The sequence below is a fragment of the Nestor notabilis genome, unplaced genomic scaffold (assembly GCF_000696875.1).
Source record: "Nestor notabilis isolate BGI_N333 unplaced genomic scaffold, ASM69687v1 scaffold8507, whole genome shotgun sequence".
NCBI lineage: Eukaryota > Metazoa > Chordata > Aves > Psittaciformes > Psittacidae > Nestor > Nestor notabilis.
In genome coordinates, this window is record NW_009936005.1 from 691 (window position 1) to 14,018 (window position 13,328).

At 46.8% G+C, this 13,328-nt stretch overlaps 1 protein-coding gene across 1 annotated transcript in view; it reads right to left on the reverse strand.

The window, feature by feature from the left end:
- USP5 (ubiquitin specific peptidase 5 (isopeptidase T)) overlaps positions 1-13,111 on the reverse strand; it is a gene marked incomplete at its 5' end in the record, with an annotated part of 13,303 nt that extends 192 nt beyond the window's left edge. Inside the window, 18 exons of the mRNA XM_010018118.1 lie at positions 99-183; positions 818-968; positions 1,055-1,200; positions 1,358-1,501; positions 2,055-2,246; positions 2,445-2,533; positions 3,848-4,022; positions 4,970-5,123; positions 5,531-5,656; positions 5,878-5,959; positions 7,157-7,228; positions 7,382-7,575; positions 8,061-8,155; positions 8,715-8,899; positions 9,194-9,339; positions 9,648-9,781; positions 12,597-12,663; positions 12,963-13,111. Coding sequence (XP_010016420.1) covers positions 99-183; positions 818-968; positions 1,055-1,200; positions 1,358-1,501; positions 2,055-2,246; positions 2,445-2,533; positions 3,848-4,022; positions 4,970-5,123; positions 5,531-5,656; positions 5,878-5,959; positions 7,157-7,228; positions 7,382-7,575; positions 8,061-8,155; positions 8,715-8,899; positions 9,194-9,339; positions 9,648-9,781; positions 12,597-12,663; positions 12,963-13,111 — 2,386 coding nt within the window. The remainder of the gene's footprint in view (positions 1-98; positions 184-817; positions 969-1,054; positions 1,201-1,357; positions 1,502-2,054; positions 2,247-2,444; positions 2,534-3,847; positions 4,023-4,969; positions 5,124-5,530; positions 5,657-5,877; positions 5,960-7,156; positions 7,229-7,381; positions 7,576-8,060; positions 8,156-8,714; positions 8,900-9,193; positions 9,340-9,647; positions 9,782-12,596; positions 12,664-12,962) is intronic.
- Positions 13,112-13,328: the final 217 nt, after the last annotated feature.

Below are 13,328 nucleotides of genomic sequence, written 5' to 3' on the forward strand. Positions count from 1 at the left end.
AGGACTGGCTCCCCTCACCTGCTCTCATCCCTGACCCCCCACGACTCCTGAAGAAACAGGGAAGGTCAGCAATTTAAAGCTGGGAAAATCCCTCCTACCTGCCATCTTTCTTGATGTGACAAACGTAGTGTCCACACATAGTCGATGTGCCCATGTGGCTGATGAAGGCAAACAGCTGATACTCTGTAGAGGAGGAGGGAAGAGAGGATGGTCAGGGAAAGGCATCTGAACCCAAAACACCCTGTGCAAGGCCCTCTCTAGAGAAGGATCCTCAGAGGAAGGTCTGATGGGTAGTAATTTAGAACTGGGTCCCCATCAAGCGCGACTGTGCATCGTCTTAAGGCCAGACATGCAGGGAAATAGGAGATGGTAACTTCCATTTAGCCTTTATCTCTTCCAACTGTTTATTTGGCCCATGGGTTGCAGATGGGTAATGGCAGCTCCTGTGGCACCTGCAGCTGAGCAGTTTTGGCACTGATTCTGCAAACCAGACTGGAACCTGGTTTGTCAATGGGATCCTGAAGAGCAGAAAAGCCTCCTGGGACAACTGGGAAAAAGCAGCATGGCTGTTCCCATCCTTCACTTGATGGCACCTCCTCTGCCTCTCTCTTACTGACTTCCAGGTAGACCCCAGCCTGAAGGGTCTAGGCCCTACTTTGTTCATCCCTTTCCTTTTCCTCCCTGCTTCCACCTTCAAAACCAGACTAGCTCTGGGACAGCTACAGCTGCTAAAACCTGTGGTACTGCATGGATTAGGGAGTCTAAAGCCTTGTCGAGTTCGCACTCAAAATCTATATTCCTACTGCTTGGAACTTACTTCCGGGCCCATCACGCACTTTAGGACCCACAGGGACTTCAGAAATGGACTCAGCTGCTGAGCGCCCTTCTGAGATGTCCATAGCAGCTTCTGCATCAAGGTCATCAATGTGACTGAAGATCCAATCCACAGCACGCTCCAGACTGTTGTTCTGGAAGGAAGAAAAGACCGAGAATTTGGGAATCCCTGATCCTGAGAGTATCCTTTCATTATCTGGTATCAACTGACGCCTCTCACCGTGGCTCTAAGTGCTTTCATAGCCTGGTCCCGTGAGAAGCCCATGGAGACAATGGTGGCCACACTGTCTTCTGAAGGAGGGTCTGGGCAGGTAATAGTTGACCCCGGTCCACTGGATCCAGGGAGAACTAATGGGTTAGCAAAGTCTGCAGCAGGAAACAGAACACAGCCCCGAGCAGTCAGATCTCTCCAAGAGGGATGCAGTCTGAGTCCAAACTACTCCAGTTTTCCACTGCGGTAGTGGGACAGGAAGCACAATGACCCAGATGCAGTAAGCCTCACCATGGTCATGTGGCCTCATACCTGGATCATCCATGTGTGACATGACCCAGTTCATGGCAGCCTCAACCCCACTGTTCCCTGTGTAATACACGGCTTTGCGGCAGGCATCCATGGGAAAGCCCATCTCCACCAGCTGGATAATCACTGACTCATCCAACATCGGTGCTGTGGGAACACAGAGATGAGAGCCACCCATTCCCACCCATCCCTGCCTGGTCTGTTTTGTGCAATATCACACAGACCCCCAAGGCACCATTTTCTGGCTTTGTTTCACACCAAGTTCCATCTCTCTGCTCTTCTCACCCTTTACTACATTTCTGCTTTGGTAGCAGTGCAGTCTTTTCCCCAGGCACCCCAGGGAACAAAAGGATTCAAGTCATAAACTCGGCACTGGCTCTTCTCTAGCCTCCAAACCCTATCTCCCAGTGTGGTTTGTGAAAATAAGATACCTCTACCAGTTAAATCCTGCAGAAACCCCAGCTCTACCCCCTCTAAGTGCACTGGACATGCCACCTTCCCATCTTGCACAGCACAGGAATCAACAAACTCCCTTGCATAACACCCTTGCATAACCGGCATGCAAGGGAAGCAGCCGGCATTCACTGACAGAGGGACAGGGAAGGTCTGAGCAAGTGGGAAAACTGCTAGCATGGGAGACAAGGCTGGGAGAGCAAGGAAACGAGTCAGGCATCAGGAAGAGAGGAGGAGAATCACTAACATGTTGGAGAGGAGAAGTGAGGGGAGCAGAAGGAGTCGTCGTCCTCGTTGCCATAGAACCCCAGGCTACCTTTGGGCTCATCTGGTGTCACCAGTGGGGGTGCAATGTCTGGCATTTCTTCTTCTCCATCTTGCAGCCCAGTTCCCTGCAGTGCAGAGATGTCCAGCTCCTCTGGCATTTCAATGGAGACATCTGCAAGATACAGTCTTGCTCAGCCTCTCCATAAAGGCAGAAACAAAGGACTCAGTTTGGAGATCTAGAAGGGTAAGTCCCTGGGATACAAAACACCACAGTCTGCAGCTCCTTCTGGGGTAGTTACTTTCCTCTTTGCAGCAATGACCGCAATACCCGTATATAATTCCCAATACCTATATGGTCTGTACTTCTTACCAAGCTTTTTAGGCACCCAGTCCAGACCGAAAGTGAATTTCTTGATCTGTATCACCAGATAATCCGGGAAAGAGGCGAACCGTGTTGTTCTGAAAGAGACAAATCATACTTTCAAATAGTTTGTCAGCAACGACTGAGGGCACCTGGTTGATTCAAGAAATCAGTGAGCAGGGTGGAGGGATAGGCACTATCTGTGCAGCTCTCCTATGCTGAGCTTAAAGCTCCTCAAACACAGAACTATTTCCAAAGTGGATGCTCTGACAAGATGAGGAGAAATGCAACATGTACAAAATCTTGGGGGATGAAGAAAAACAGTTCTCTACCTTCTAATCCTGTATTTTACCTCCTCAGATTTTAGTATTTAATTAAAAGTCTAACCCTCAAGGAATGCAGAGGAAAAAAAAAGATCTTTTGTTAGACCAACAGCTGCAGGAACAGACAAACTTTCAAGCACAAGAACACTTCTTCAGATACGAAGCAGGAGCAGCTAACTGCATCTGATGGGACATTATTTAGTTAGACACTTTGAGAGACAGGGTGTCTGGAATATATGAAACAGAGAAGAATGTTCGTGTATGGACAAGCAGTAGTAAGAGACACTTATTTTACTGGGGGTAGTTGTAACATATCGTAAGATTAATTTAAGCAGTGGTGTATATTCAGTGGTAATTCTTACTAAGCATTTGAACACAACTTGCTGCTTAAAAGCAAACCAAAATGTTACTTCCCAATGTGATTGTGTTACTGTTTGTTTATAGGAGGTATTGCTTAAGAAAAGAGTATTTGTTAGAAAGACAATTCCAATTCTTTGAGGACTACTCTTTCATCGCAGAGGAACAGTCAGTAGCACCACAGCAGGAAGCTGCTGCTGGCATTTGTAATCTTCTCACTATACCCTTGCATTGTCAGATGTGCTGCAGGCAGTGAGACAAATTAAAGCTGTTTTTTAACCCTGCTATTAGCATTTAAGTTAGCACTTTTAAAAATAACTAATGCATCTCTTACACCCAGCGTTTTGCTGAAACTTTAACAGCTAAAAAACTCCTCTAAAGAACTTTTAGAGCCCATGCAAGACAGTTGCCATACTGTCAGTACTGATTTTAAAGCTAAATTTTGAATTTAAAATATAAGCTGCTGGTTTTCTTGTAGCCCCACAGCAACTGCAATCTGATGGTAAAGACTTCACTAGTACTGTTGTTCTGCACACTGTAATCCCTTGAGGGCAATCACTCCAGCACTGACCATCTGGTTCCCCCCTCTGCTTCAATGTTCTATGGGTCCAGGGCGTGGAACACTACAAAGCTTTGGTAACATTTCCTCCCCAAGCACCTAAAATAAATCCCCCAAGATGCAGCTATTGCCAGTTCATCACAGCCTCGCTGGTAACTCACACACACACTCACTTGAGAGCCACAGACTTGGCCTGCAAGGCTGTGCTCCAGAAATCATCCACCTGCTCTGGAGCTCCATAGGCCTCTAGGCAGGAGCTGAAAGGCACCTTGGCTCGCACCAGCTCAGGCAGTGGCTGCTTCTCCTCCTCTGCCTGCCTCTTCTTCTCCTCATATTCCAGTAGTTCATCTAGAGAATAAAGCAGAGGAGTCAAGAACCACCTCTAGGTACCTACAAAGCAACAGGTATAAGGCACACCCAGAGGCAGAATAGGCGTACAGATACATGCCATTGTCGTGATTTAAGCCCAGCTGGTAACTTGGAACCACGCAGCCACTCGCTCACTCCCCCCCTTCTTCCTCCTCACGATCCCAGAGGGATGGGGACGAGAATCAAAAGGATGTAACTCCATGGGTTGAAATAACAGCACTCCAGTAACTAAGGTATAATACAAACCACTACTGCTACCAATAATAATGATAAGGGAAATAACAAGGGGAGAGGATACAATCGCTCAGCACCCACCGACCAATACCCAGCCTGACCCAAACAGCGATCTGGCCTTCCGGGTAACTCTCCCCAGTTTATATCCCGGGCATGACGTGCTGTGGTATGGAATACCCCTTTGGCCAGTTTGGGTCAGGTGTCCTGTCTCTGCTTCCTCCTGGCTTCCCCTCCTCCCTGGCAGAGCATGAGACTGAGAAAGTCCTTGGTCGGAGTAAACATTACTTAGCAACAACTAAAAACATCGGTGTTATCAGCGTTGTTCCCAGGCTGAAAGTCAAAAACACAGCACTGCACCAGCTACTAAGGAGAAAAATGACTGCTGTAGCTGAACACAGGACAGACATCAAGAATGGAGCACAAAGTAGACAGCGTCTTCCAGAGCACTGTTCTGCTACTGCAGTCCTGTTTTGCTGTTGAATCACAGCCGAGCTTGTGGTGTCGGAGGGAAAGGCTCTAGAGGGACATCACAGTGTCACGCTACCTCTGAAATCAGCCTGATCGCACAAAAGCAGATGAAGGATCTAGCTTCAGAAGTGGCAAAGAAGTGTGTTTCTCATTTAAGGAGTTCCATCAGAACAGTACAATATCCATAGTGTCTGCTACTGTTCTGGCCTTGGCACACTACTGACCTTTGTTGAGTGCAGCATCCATGGGCACAGGCAGCTGCATGATGTAGTCCACACGCTGGGTATATTTCACCTTTTCTGTGGCCAGGCACTTCAGCTTCTCCTCCACCAGAAAACGGAAGACCTCATTTGGGTTCTCCGAGCTGCGGCAGTTCCTCTGAAGGAGATTAGAGGGACAGATGTAACATCAAACTGGCAGAAGTAAGTATCTACTGTAGCAGTGGTTCCACAGAGGACATGCTAAAGAGTATTCACTTCTGTATGCAGCCCACTGGAAAACAGAGCAAGGAGTAAACTACATCCAACTTGTCTACCCCAGGAAACCATGCCACTCTGCTCCTAAAGAAGAAAGCTTACATTTCCAGCTGTGCCATTCCCCGAAAAGATTCCTCTAAGGAATCAACCGTTCTCTGCTCCCACAGGTGCTAGCTGGCCCATTTCCCTGTGTTCTCTCCCTCCCGCTGCTCCAATGGCCAGCTTCTCACTCCCACTTCTCACCCCCTGCTGTAGGAAGAAAACAAAGCTGGACTCTTCCATGATTTGAGAGACTCACTCAACTATTACCTCCACCATGTTGATGAAGTGCAGAAAGAATTCCTGGGCGTCCTGCTGTCGGTTAGTGGAAAATTCTGGGTGCCCCTTTCCAATGAGGGACTTAAACATGCGTGGAGCAATGCCATTCTGCAGCCCCTGCAAATAAAAAGGTGGAAGAGAAAGGTGGTCATAATTTGCCTAGCATGTGTCCCCACATGTAGCACTCTGCTCTTAGCCATGCTTTTCTTCAGGTGACAAGGCCCTGGAATGAGCCCCAAGGACATGTCTTCAGGAAGGGCTTTCCCTCCTTACCCATGTGACACACACAGCACCCCATGCAATACACACATCACAAGGATGCCATACCCAACGCTCACCTTCTGATCAGGCTGCTGTTCCCCGTCTGCAGAAGCAGGCTTTGAATACTCCCCAGAAAGCAATCCGTGGCCTAGTTTGGCTCTGGAATGATGAAGTCACTGTTAGCATCAAAATGGTTTCTTCAATCCCACATACTTTAGAAGCCTCATCAACCCATCAGCTTTAACACTGCCATGGACCATCAGTCTTGCAGAGATGAGCTTTCTCTGCTGCACCATCAAGATGATCTTATCTTGGCCTGCTCTCTGGTCCCATGAGACACGACTGTTTTGAAAGCTACTAGGACTTGTGGGCACCACTCTCAACCACAGCAGCTGCACAACAGCCAAACTAACCTGCAGCCTGACACTGGTAAAGCAGCAGTGTATCTGACTGACTGTGCAGGAGACAACAGGGAAGAGTGAACTTGTCTGAGCCAGAAATAGCATTGCTGTGAGCAGACTGATCACATTTTCCCAGAGGAAAGATTAAGAATGACTGCATGAGGCATTTAATGGATGGCAGTGATTTCCTCCTATGCTCAGACTCTCCTAACTATTCCCCTTCAGTCCTCCCCCATCACTGCTGCCATTTGCCCGGAACAAAACTCTACTTCCCTTTGCCCAGGAAAAAAGTCCTTCTGGATGTCTCAACTTAATCCCCTCCCCAGTGAACACCTCACTCCAGGCTGCCCAAATTTAGAATCTCCCTTCCATCAATTCCACATTCCATTGCTCCACCCCAAGCCTCCATATACTGCTTTGCTGTTTAAGAGCAGATGTAGCACAGAATTCATGTATTTAAAATGCACACCCTCCCAAATCTTGTATTCCTTCTTCTGTATATTCTCTTGCTATTGCTCACACAATATCTCTTGCAGGAAGCCTCCTGAAGCATATATAAATTATCCACTGAGAATAAAGTTGCCTAAATCGATGTATTTCTTTGCTCTCAGCCACCTCCTTCTGTCGCAGACAGCAAGCACCTTCCTGCTGTTAATGGAACAGGCCTAACAGAAATCCCCCCGTGGTAACAGATGGTACTGCGCTCCCCACATAGTACATGAGAGCCTTTCATGAACACTGAGGTGCACTGTGCCCTCTCCATCTAGGGCATTCAGCTGAACTTTCCTGGCTTAGATCCTTACTGATCACTGAGGATCAGTGTCTCTGGTGATGGCCATGAAAACAGAGAGGTGAGGCTCGAGGGAGAAACCTGCAGCAAAGCACACTGGAGCAGCGCGGAGGGGACGCACCCAGGCAGCCTCAGCCTTCCTTCTCTCACCAAAACTCTACGTACACTTGTGTGCTGAAGTCCTGTGTGGGGTCCGAAGGTGCATTTTGGAATATCTTCTCCAGCTTGTCCACATACCTGCAAAGCAAACCAGAGCAATCTAAGGGATGTATGGGTTCATCTAGGAAAGACGCAGTTCTGAGCCCAACTGCTGTTAACAGAAGCTCCCAGCTCTAGGAGATATTTGTACTGATCCCAGGCTAATGGAAAGGACTGATTAAGCTCACTTACTTTCTCTGGAAGTCTGGGATACTGAACAGCACCTGCACCACAGAATTGAGGTAGCAACTGTTGCCCAAGTTACGGATACCAGTGTACCCAGGCCCATAGAGGGGCTTGAGCTGCACACCAGACTCCTGGATGAGCTCCCATTCCCCAATGCGCTGGTTCATGTCTATTTCCAGTTCTGTCATTGTTTTGTCTGTCTGTGGAGGGAAAGAACAGGAAAAAACCCTCAAAGAAGACTCAAGGGGACATCAGAGGTGTGAAAAATGCAATGCTGCAGAGCAACACAAAGACAAATCCATTCTGGTTTATTAAATCAGAAGAGCAGGAAAAATTGTTTTCAAATATCTGAATAGCTGGGACAGAAAAGAGGAATGATTAGAAATATGTGAGAAATCTGAACCACTCTCTGTAAAAGGGGCATGGCAATAACATATTGAACAAAGCTCAATGCCTGGGAAGCTCCCCACCCACAGTACTGACACATAACCCCAAGCAAATAAGCCTGAAGGACAAGAAAGAAAGACAAAAAAGGCAATGAAAGAAGAGAGGCAGACAAGAGAACTCTGCCTGACAAGAAAACCCCAGGGTTTATTTACCAGGAATGGTTCTGCACAGCCACAGAAAGCTGGGATTCAGCTAAGATACCTCTGGACCTACGGAGAACTCCCCACCTCCCACTCACCTTCTGCATCTTAAGCATGTCAATCCCAAAGTGAGCAAGGTGTTCTGCCAGGTTGGGATCCAACACCATGTCATCCTCATCGTAGGAATAGACGTCTATGCAGAAACATGGAGGAAAAGGAGAGACTTAATAATGGCCTGTGATCTAAAGTTCACTGTGGATGAAGGAAGAGAGTGCTCAGAACTGTGAGTTTTGACAAACTGAGCAGTTGGGGCTTCTCTCCTTCCTCAGGAGAGTAGCAAGACAGACAGAATATTGAGATTCCTCCAAAACATGGGACAAGACAAACAACTTTTGTCATCGATCAAGGTACAGAGTATGCCTGGAGTGAAGAAACCAGGTTACTGTGCCATACACTCTGCTCAGGCTTTGGACACAGAATTCTTTGATAAACATCCCACCACAGAAAATAAGATGGCAAACCTGGATAACCATTGTAAACCCCCTGAAGTTCCAAAGGAGGGGAGGAGGAAGGCAAGATTTTATCAGCCACAAGAAGCAGTTCAGAATGGGAAAGTTCACAGTAGGATGACACTGCATGTTCCAGTTCATAAGATGGACAACACCAGCCTGATACCTGGAAATCCTTCCTGACTTCTCAGAGACCCCAGTGGTGCCCGAAATCTAGAGCCCTCAGAGGATCCCCCTTCTCACCAGCCCCATCAGGAGTAATTGTTCCCAGTTTCACAGCCAGTGGGTAGCCAGTTTCCCGGTAGTGCCCCCCCGCATGGTTGTTGCCACCGCTGCCGTCAAAATAGCGCCGACCACAGAGGATGGCTCCGTCAGTCATGTTCAGCCACAGGTTCTCCCTCATGTCACATTTGCTACACTTCCAGCCACTATTGCAAAGGACAAAGACAAAGAGATTAGGGTGAAAGAGATTGAGTTCTCCCTCCCAAGCCCTCTCTACAACTACACACTGACCACAGTAAAAGCAATCTCATTGCTCTTTTATTTCAAAACACTGAGCATCCTGAAATACCTCAGTTTGCCATTTTCCCTGAATTTACTATGGCAAGGCACACAGAGAGACTCACAAAAGAAGCCTCATCTGCTGCTGCAATCCAGGGCAGGAGAAGGTGGTGATGGGGGTGGGATACAGAGAACGCAGCTAGTTTCAGTACTACGCTCACCACGGTGGGATGCGGACGTCATTCTGAAGTTGGTGCAGGGAAAAAGCGTGTTTGGAAACTCGTCGAACCTCCCCATCCCAAGCCTGCACCTCCTGCTTCCTTGAGGCCGAATCTGCTGTCAGGATCGCCTCAACTGCACTGGCAATCTGGAATTAGGACAGCAGGGGAAAATAAAAATGAAGGGCACAAGGAAAGAAGTTTCCAGTGCTGCAACACTCCATGTTCAGGCTCAGATCAGCAAGTCAGTTGTGCTAGGGCAGCACTGGGAGCCTCAGTCACATGTGAGGACTCCGTAGTACAAAGCACTGTGTAAGTGCAGAGCAATCCTGCTTACTACAAGCTGAGACTCCACAGCAGCTCTGTAGGATCCCTTTTACAGGACAGCAGTTCCTTCTCTGTAATGGTGCATTTCCTCCTTACGAGAAAGAAAACACAACCCTCGACCCAAACATACCCTGTCTCTGACCATGTCTGGTAGTCCCTCCAGCCCATCACGAGGAATATCCAAATGCTCTGGGAAAATTACTATTTTTACATCTTCATCATATTCAAACTTTTCCTCTGTGATGTCAAATCCACCTTCTACACCTACAGGGAAGAAAAAACATTGTGGCAACAGGTAAAACAAAATAGCTTGCAAAGCTTCATTGCCCAGGTATGAAATAAGGCACATGATATAAGGCACCATGACTAAGGCAAAGCTCTAGATCAACAATCCTCTTCTGGATCCCAAAGTTTCTGCTGGTGATATGAACGTCCCAGACGCAAACATAAGCCTAGGAACAATAGGTTTGCTTTTCTCAGCTCTTTTTACAGATGTTTAGAAGGACTCTCCTGACCTTGACTACAGCCAGAAAAAAGACTTGCTCTAGAGAGACACTGGCCAGAAAAGAGCCACGGTAAAGCACTGCTTGCTCATCCTTCACAGTATATCCAAGATGATGAATGAAGATGTGCATGAAGAGATCATATTCTAAGCCAGTGCAAAGGTCTAGTTTAACAGCATCTTTAAGAAGTCTGGCTCTGCTTCTTGCCTCTTCCAGGAAGGACACTTCAGAGTCCTGAACCCAAGGAAGAAGAACTAGGAGTTCCTCTGGAACCAGAACACCCAGAATTACAGAAACAGTCTGGTAGTCTCTTGTGCCCACCCAGCCAAGCTTTCCAGAGGTTGCAAGAAAAATTGGAGTCCCATACATAAAAGGATATTTGCCAGTTGTCAAGAGTCATGATGGACACTCACCGAAAACATCTGCAGTGGAAGGAGCAGTTTCTGATTTATGTAGGTGCTCAGGGAAAAGCCTTGGCCTTTCCTGTTCTCCAGGTGTTCACACCTTACACCCCAGAAGGAAACAGGCACAAGACACAATGCTTATGAGGAGCCTTAACCCCCTGTGGGTTTTTATAACTGAATTTCCTTCATTTCTTTAAAAATAGCATGCTGTGACTGCAATAGATCCCTGCAGACCTGTGGCAGCAACAAATCTCTAAAGGGAACACAGTTTTTTTTTTGCTGTTTAGTGCCTCAAAAATCCTGTGTTCTGACAACCATTACTGCACTGGGTTAAAACATTATAGACAAAAATACCTGGTTCCCTCTGTACCTCCTGCAAGTCTCTCCTCAGCTACCTACCACTTGTAGACTATGTACAAACTGGTATGTATGAATAGAGATGCTGCAACCCTGAGTGATTTGAGAAATACCTGAAAACAGTCACCAGCATCGTGCAACAACATACCCAGATAATTCTCTTCGGCTCTTCAGCACATCCCAGAGAGATCTCCTGTCTCCACTTCACATGGTAAAACTACTCCCAGTCCCTCAGGGTATTACACAATTCCTGAACTCTAAACAAACTGAAAGAGACTGGTGAGGTCCCCTGGGATGGTTATGTGAACCTTCTGAGGGTCCAGATAAAGAAGAGGGTCTGCAGCCAACAGAATGCCTCCTAGCCCTTTTCCCCCATATAGCACCAACAGCTTGCTATGACGTACACTGTTTCCCTCTCCTTGGTTGCTTCTAAGCACCACAGACTCCAAAAGTTGTTCAACCAACATGTGTGCAAGCAAGACAAGCACTAGAGGCTTTTTTCTTCCCATGGAGAGGGAAGCTGAGGTACAGAGAGATCAAGAGGTACATTTTGCAGCCAACAACATTTTGCTCCTAAATCTTTCTAGTACTTTAAAAAGATCTCCCATGTCAGGATTAGGTAAACCACCACAAGTTAGCTAAAGGTGAGGAGAAAAAATCTCTCCTGGATTTAAGATCACTGTCTCCCAAAGCTAATACTTCCTTTTATTCTCTCCCACTCCATTCATGCCACTAGCTCTTACCACAGGCAGGTATTTGCTGACCTCGTGACAACACTTGTCTCAAGACCTTTGTAGAACAGAGAATGCAGAAATAACTCATAATGCAGACTGGGCCTCATCTCTCCCAAAGCAGGATAATCATATACATAAAAGCACTTGCTAGCTGAAGATACGTAGATTCTGGTCTCAGTTTTACTAGAAGTGACCTTTGGGACTCCATTCACCTCACTATAAAAACAGGGAGCAGCTGACAGTTAATCTTGGTGTTCGTGCTGCGGTAGCAGTGGAGCCACTGGGCGTCTGCTACACAATGGCAGTCAGGGAAAAAGTGAGCAAAAAGCAAGATGTGCACAGTCCAGGTTCTGGATTTCCCTCTAGTGGTCAGCTCCCAGCAAGTGAAGAACCTGTCACTGCTGAAGATGTTCCTATTCTCTGCTTTATGGATCTCCATAATGGTTCAGAAATTACTAGCTGAGACTGCTACAGACAAACAGCATCTTCACTGATTGCCATGAGAGCCTTTATAGTCAGTGCAAGGTAGTAAGAGAACACCAGCCCTGTTCTGCAAAAAAATGTCTTGGTGTTAATATTCTAATCCTCCAGTATCAGCCTTGTATTTCAAAGGCTTATCAAGCTATAAATGTTAATATGCCATTTACCAGGAATCTCTTCCCCATCTATATAAATAACACTAGTTTGATATCTGAGAAGTTTAAGTAGTTTTTCAATCAGAAACTTCAAACTTACTTTTCTCAAACTTACTTCAACCCCACACTGGACACATTCATATAAAGCAACAGCCTCACACTGGTTCTACCCACACCAAGCTGTGGAAGGCATATGGAGTTAAGAGAGGATGCAAAACATATTTATCTACAGAAAACAAAATGCAACTTTGAACCCAGAACAAAACTACCACCTCCACAACTGGTTTGCAGAAACTGCCCAACCTAAGACACATTACAGAATGGTCAGGGATGGTGGCTTCAACTAGCCCAGAAAAGGAAAGGCAAAAGAGATGTGCCAGAAAGCCAGGCAGCTCCAGAGGACTGGTTCAAAGCAAGGATGATAGAGGACACAGATGCTTCCTTACCAATAGCTAAGCGAGTTGGTTTCTTCCTTGGAGGGTCCCCAGCACTGGAGTTGGCATCTTCTTCCTTCTATTATGTTGAGAAGAAATAGGGAAATAGAGTTAGGGGGACAGGCAAGCTGTGGCAAGCCTAAAGGCTTAAAATTAAGCTGCTCTGAAAACAGAAAGCAGCCAGGCAGAAATAGCATGGGCAATCCATGCAACAATTCAGCATAAGAGCTGAAGAACTCTTGGTGTACCTCAGTCCACCAAGAAGAATATCAGTTACATCTGAAGAGACAAAACTCCATCTGACTGAATACAGCGATGCAGCCATCAAGCCATCCCAAATCCAAATCAAGTTTGATTGCATGGATTTTTATTGTTTACCAGTTTACGCGTTCTTTTGAGGTGCAGGTAGACTCGCTGGCCTGTTTTCTGAAAGTGCTTTTCCACATACTGCTTCCCAAAGCCCAGGAATGTATTCATGCAGATATACAAGCCACCATCTGACTCCTGGAAGGAAGGAGAGATAAAAGCTGGAGGGAGGTGGCAAAGAATGCCATTCCAACTGCTCGGATAGGTACAGAGTTACCTCTAGGAAGGCTATTCATTAAATCATGGCTACAGCTCATTCCTACATACCGGTCACTTAGCAGCTAGTCAGAAATAAGGTGGCCAGCCCCAGCCTCAGCTTGGCTGGTCAGAGCATGGTATGACCACTACCAAGAAAACTGTGGCACGCTGAAAGCACAA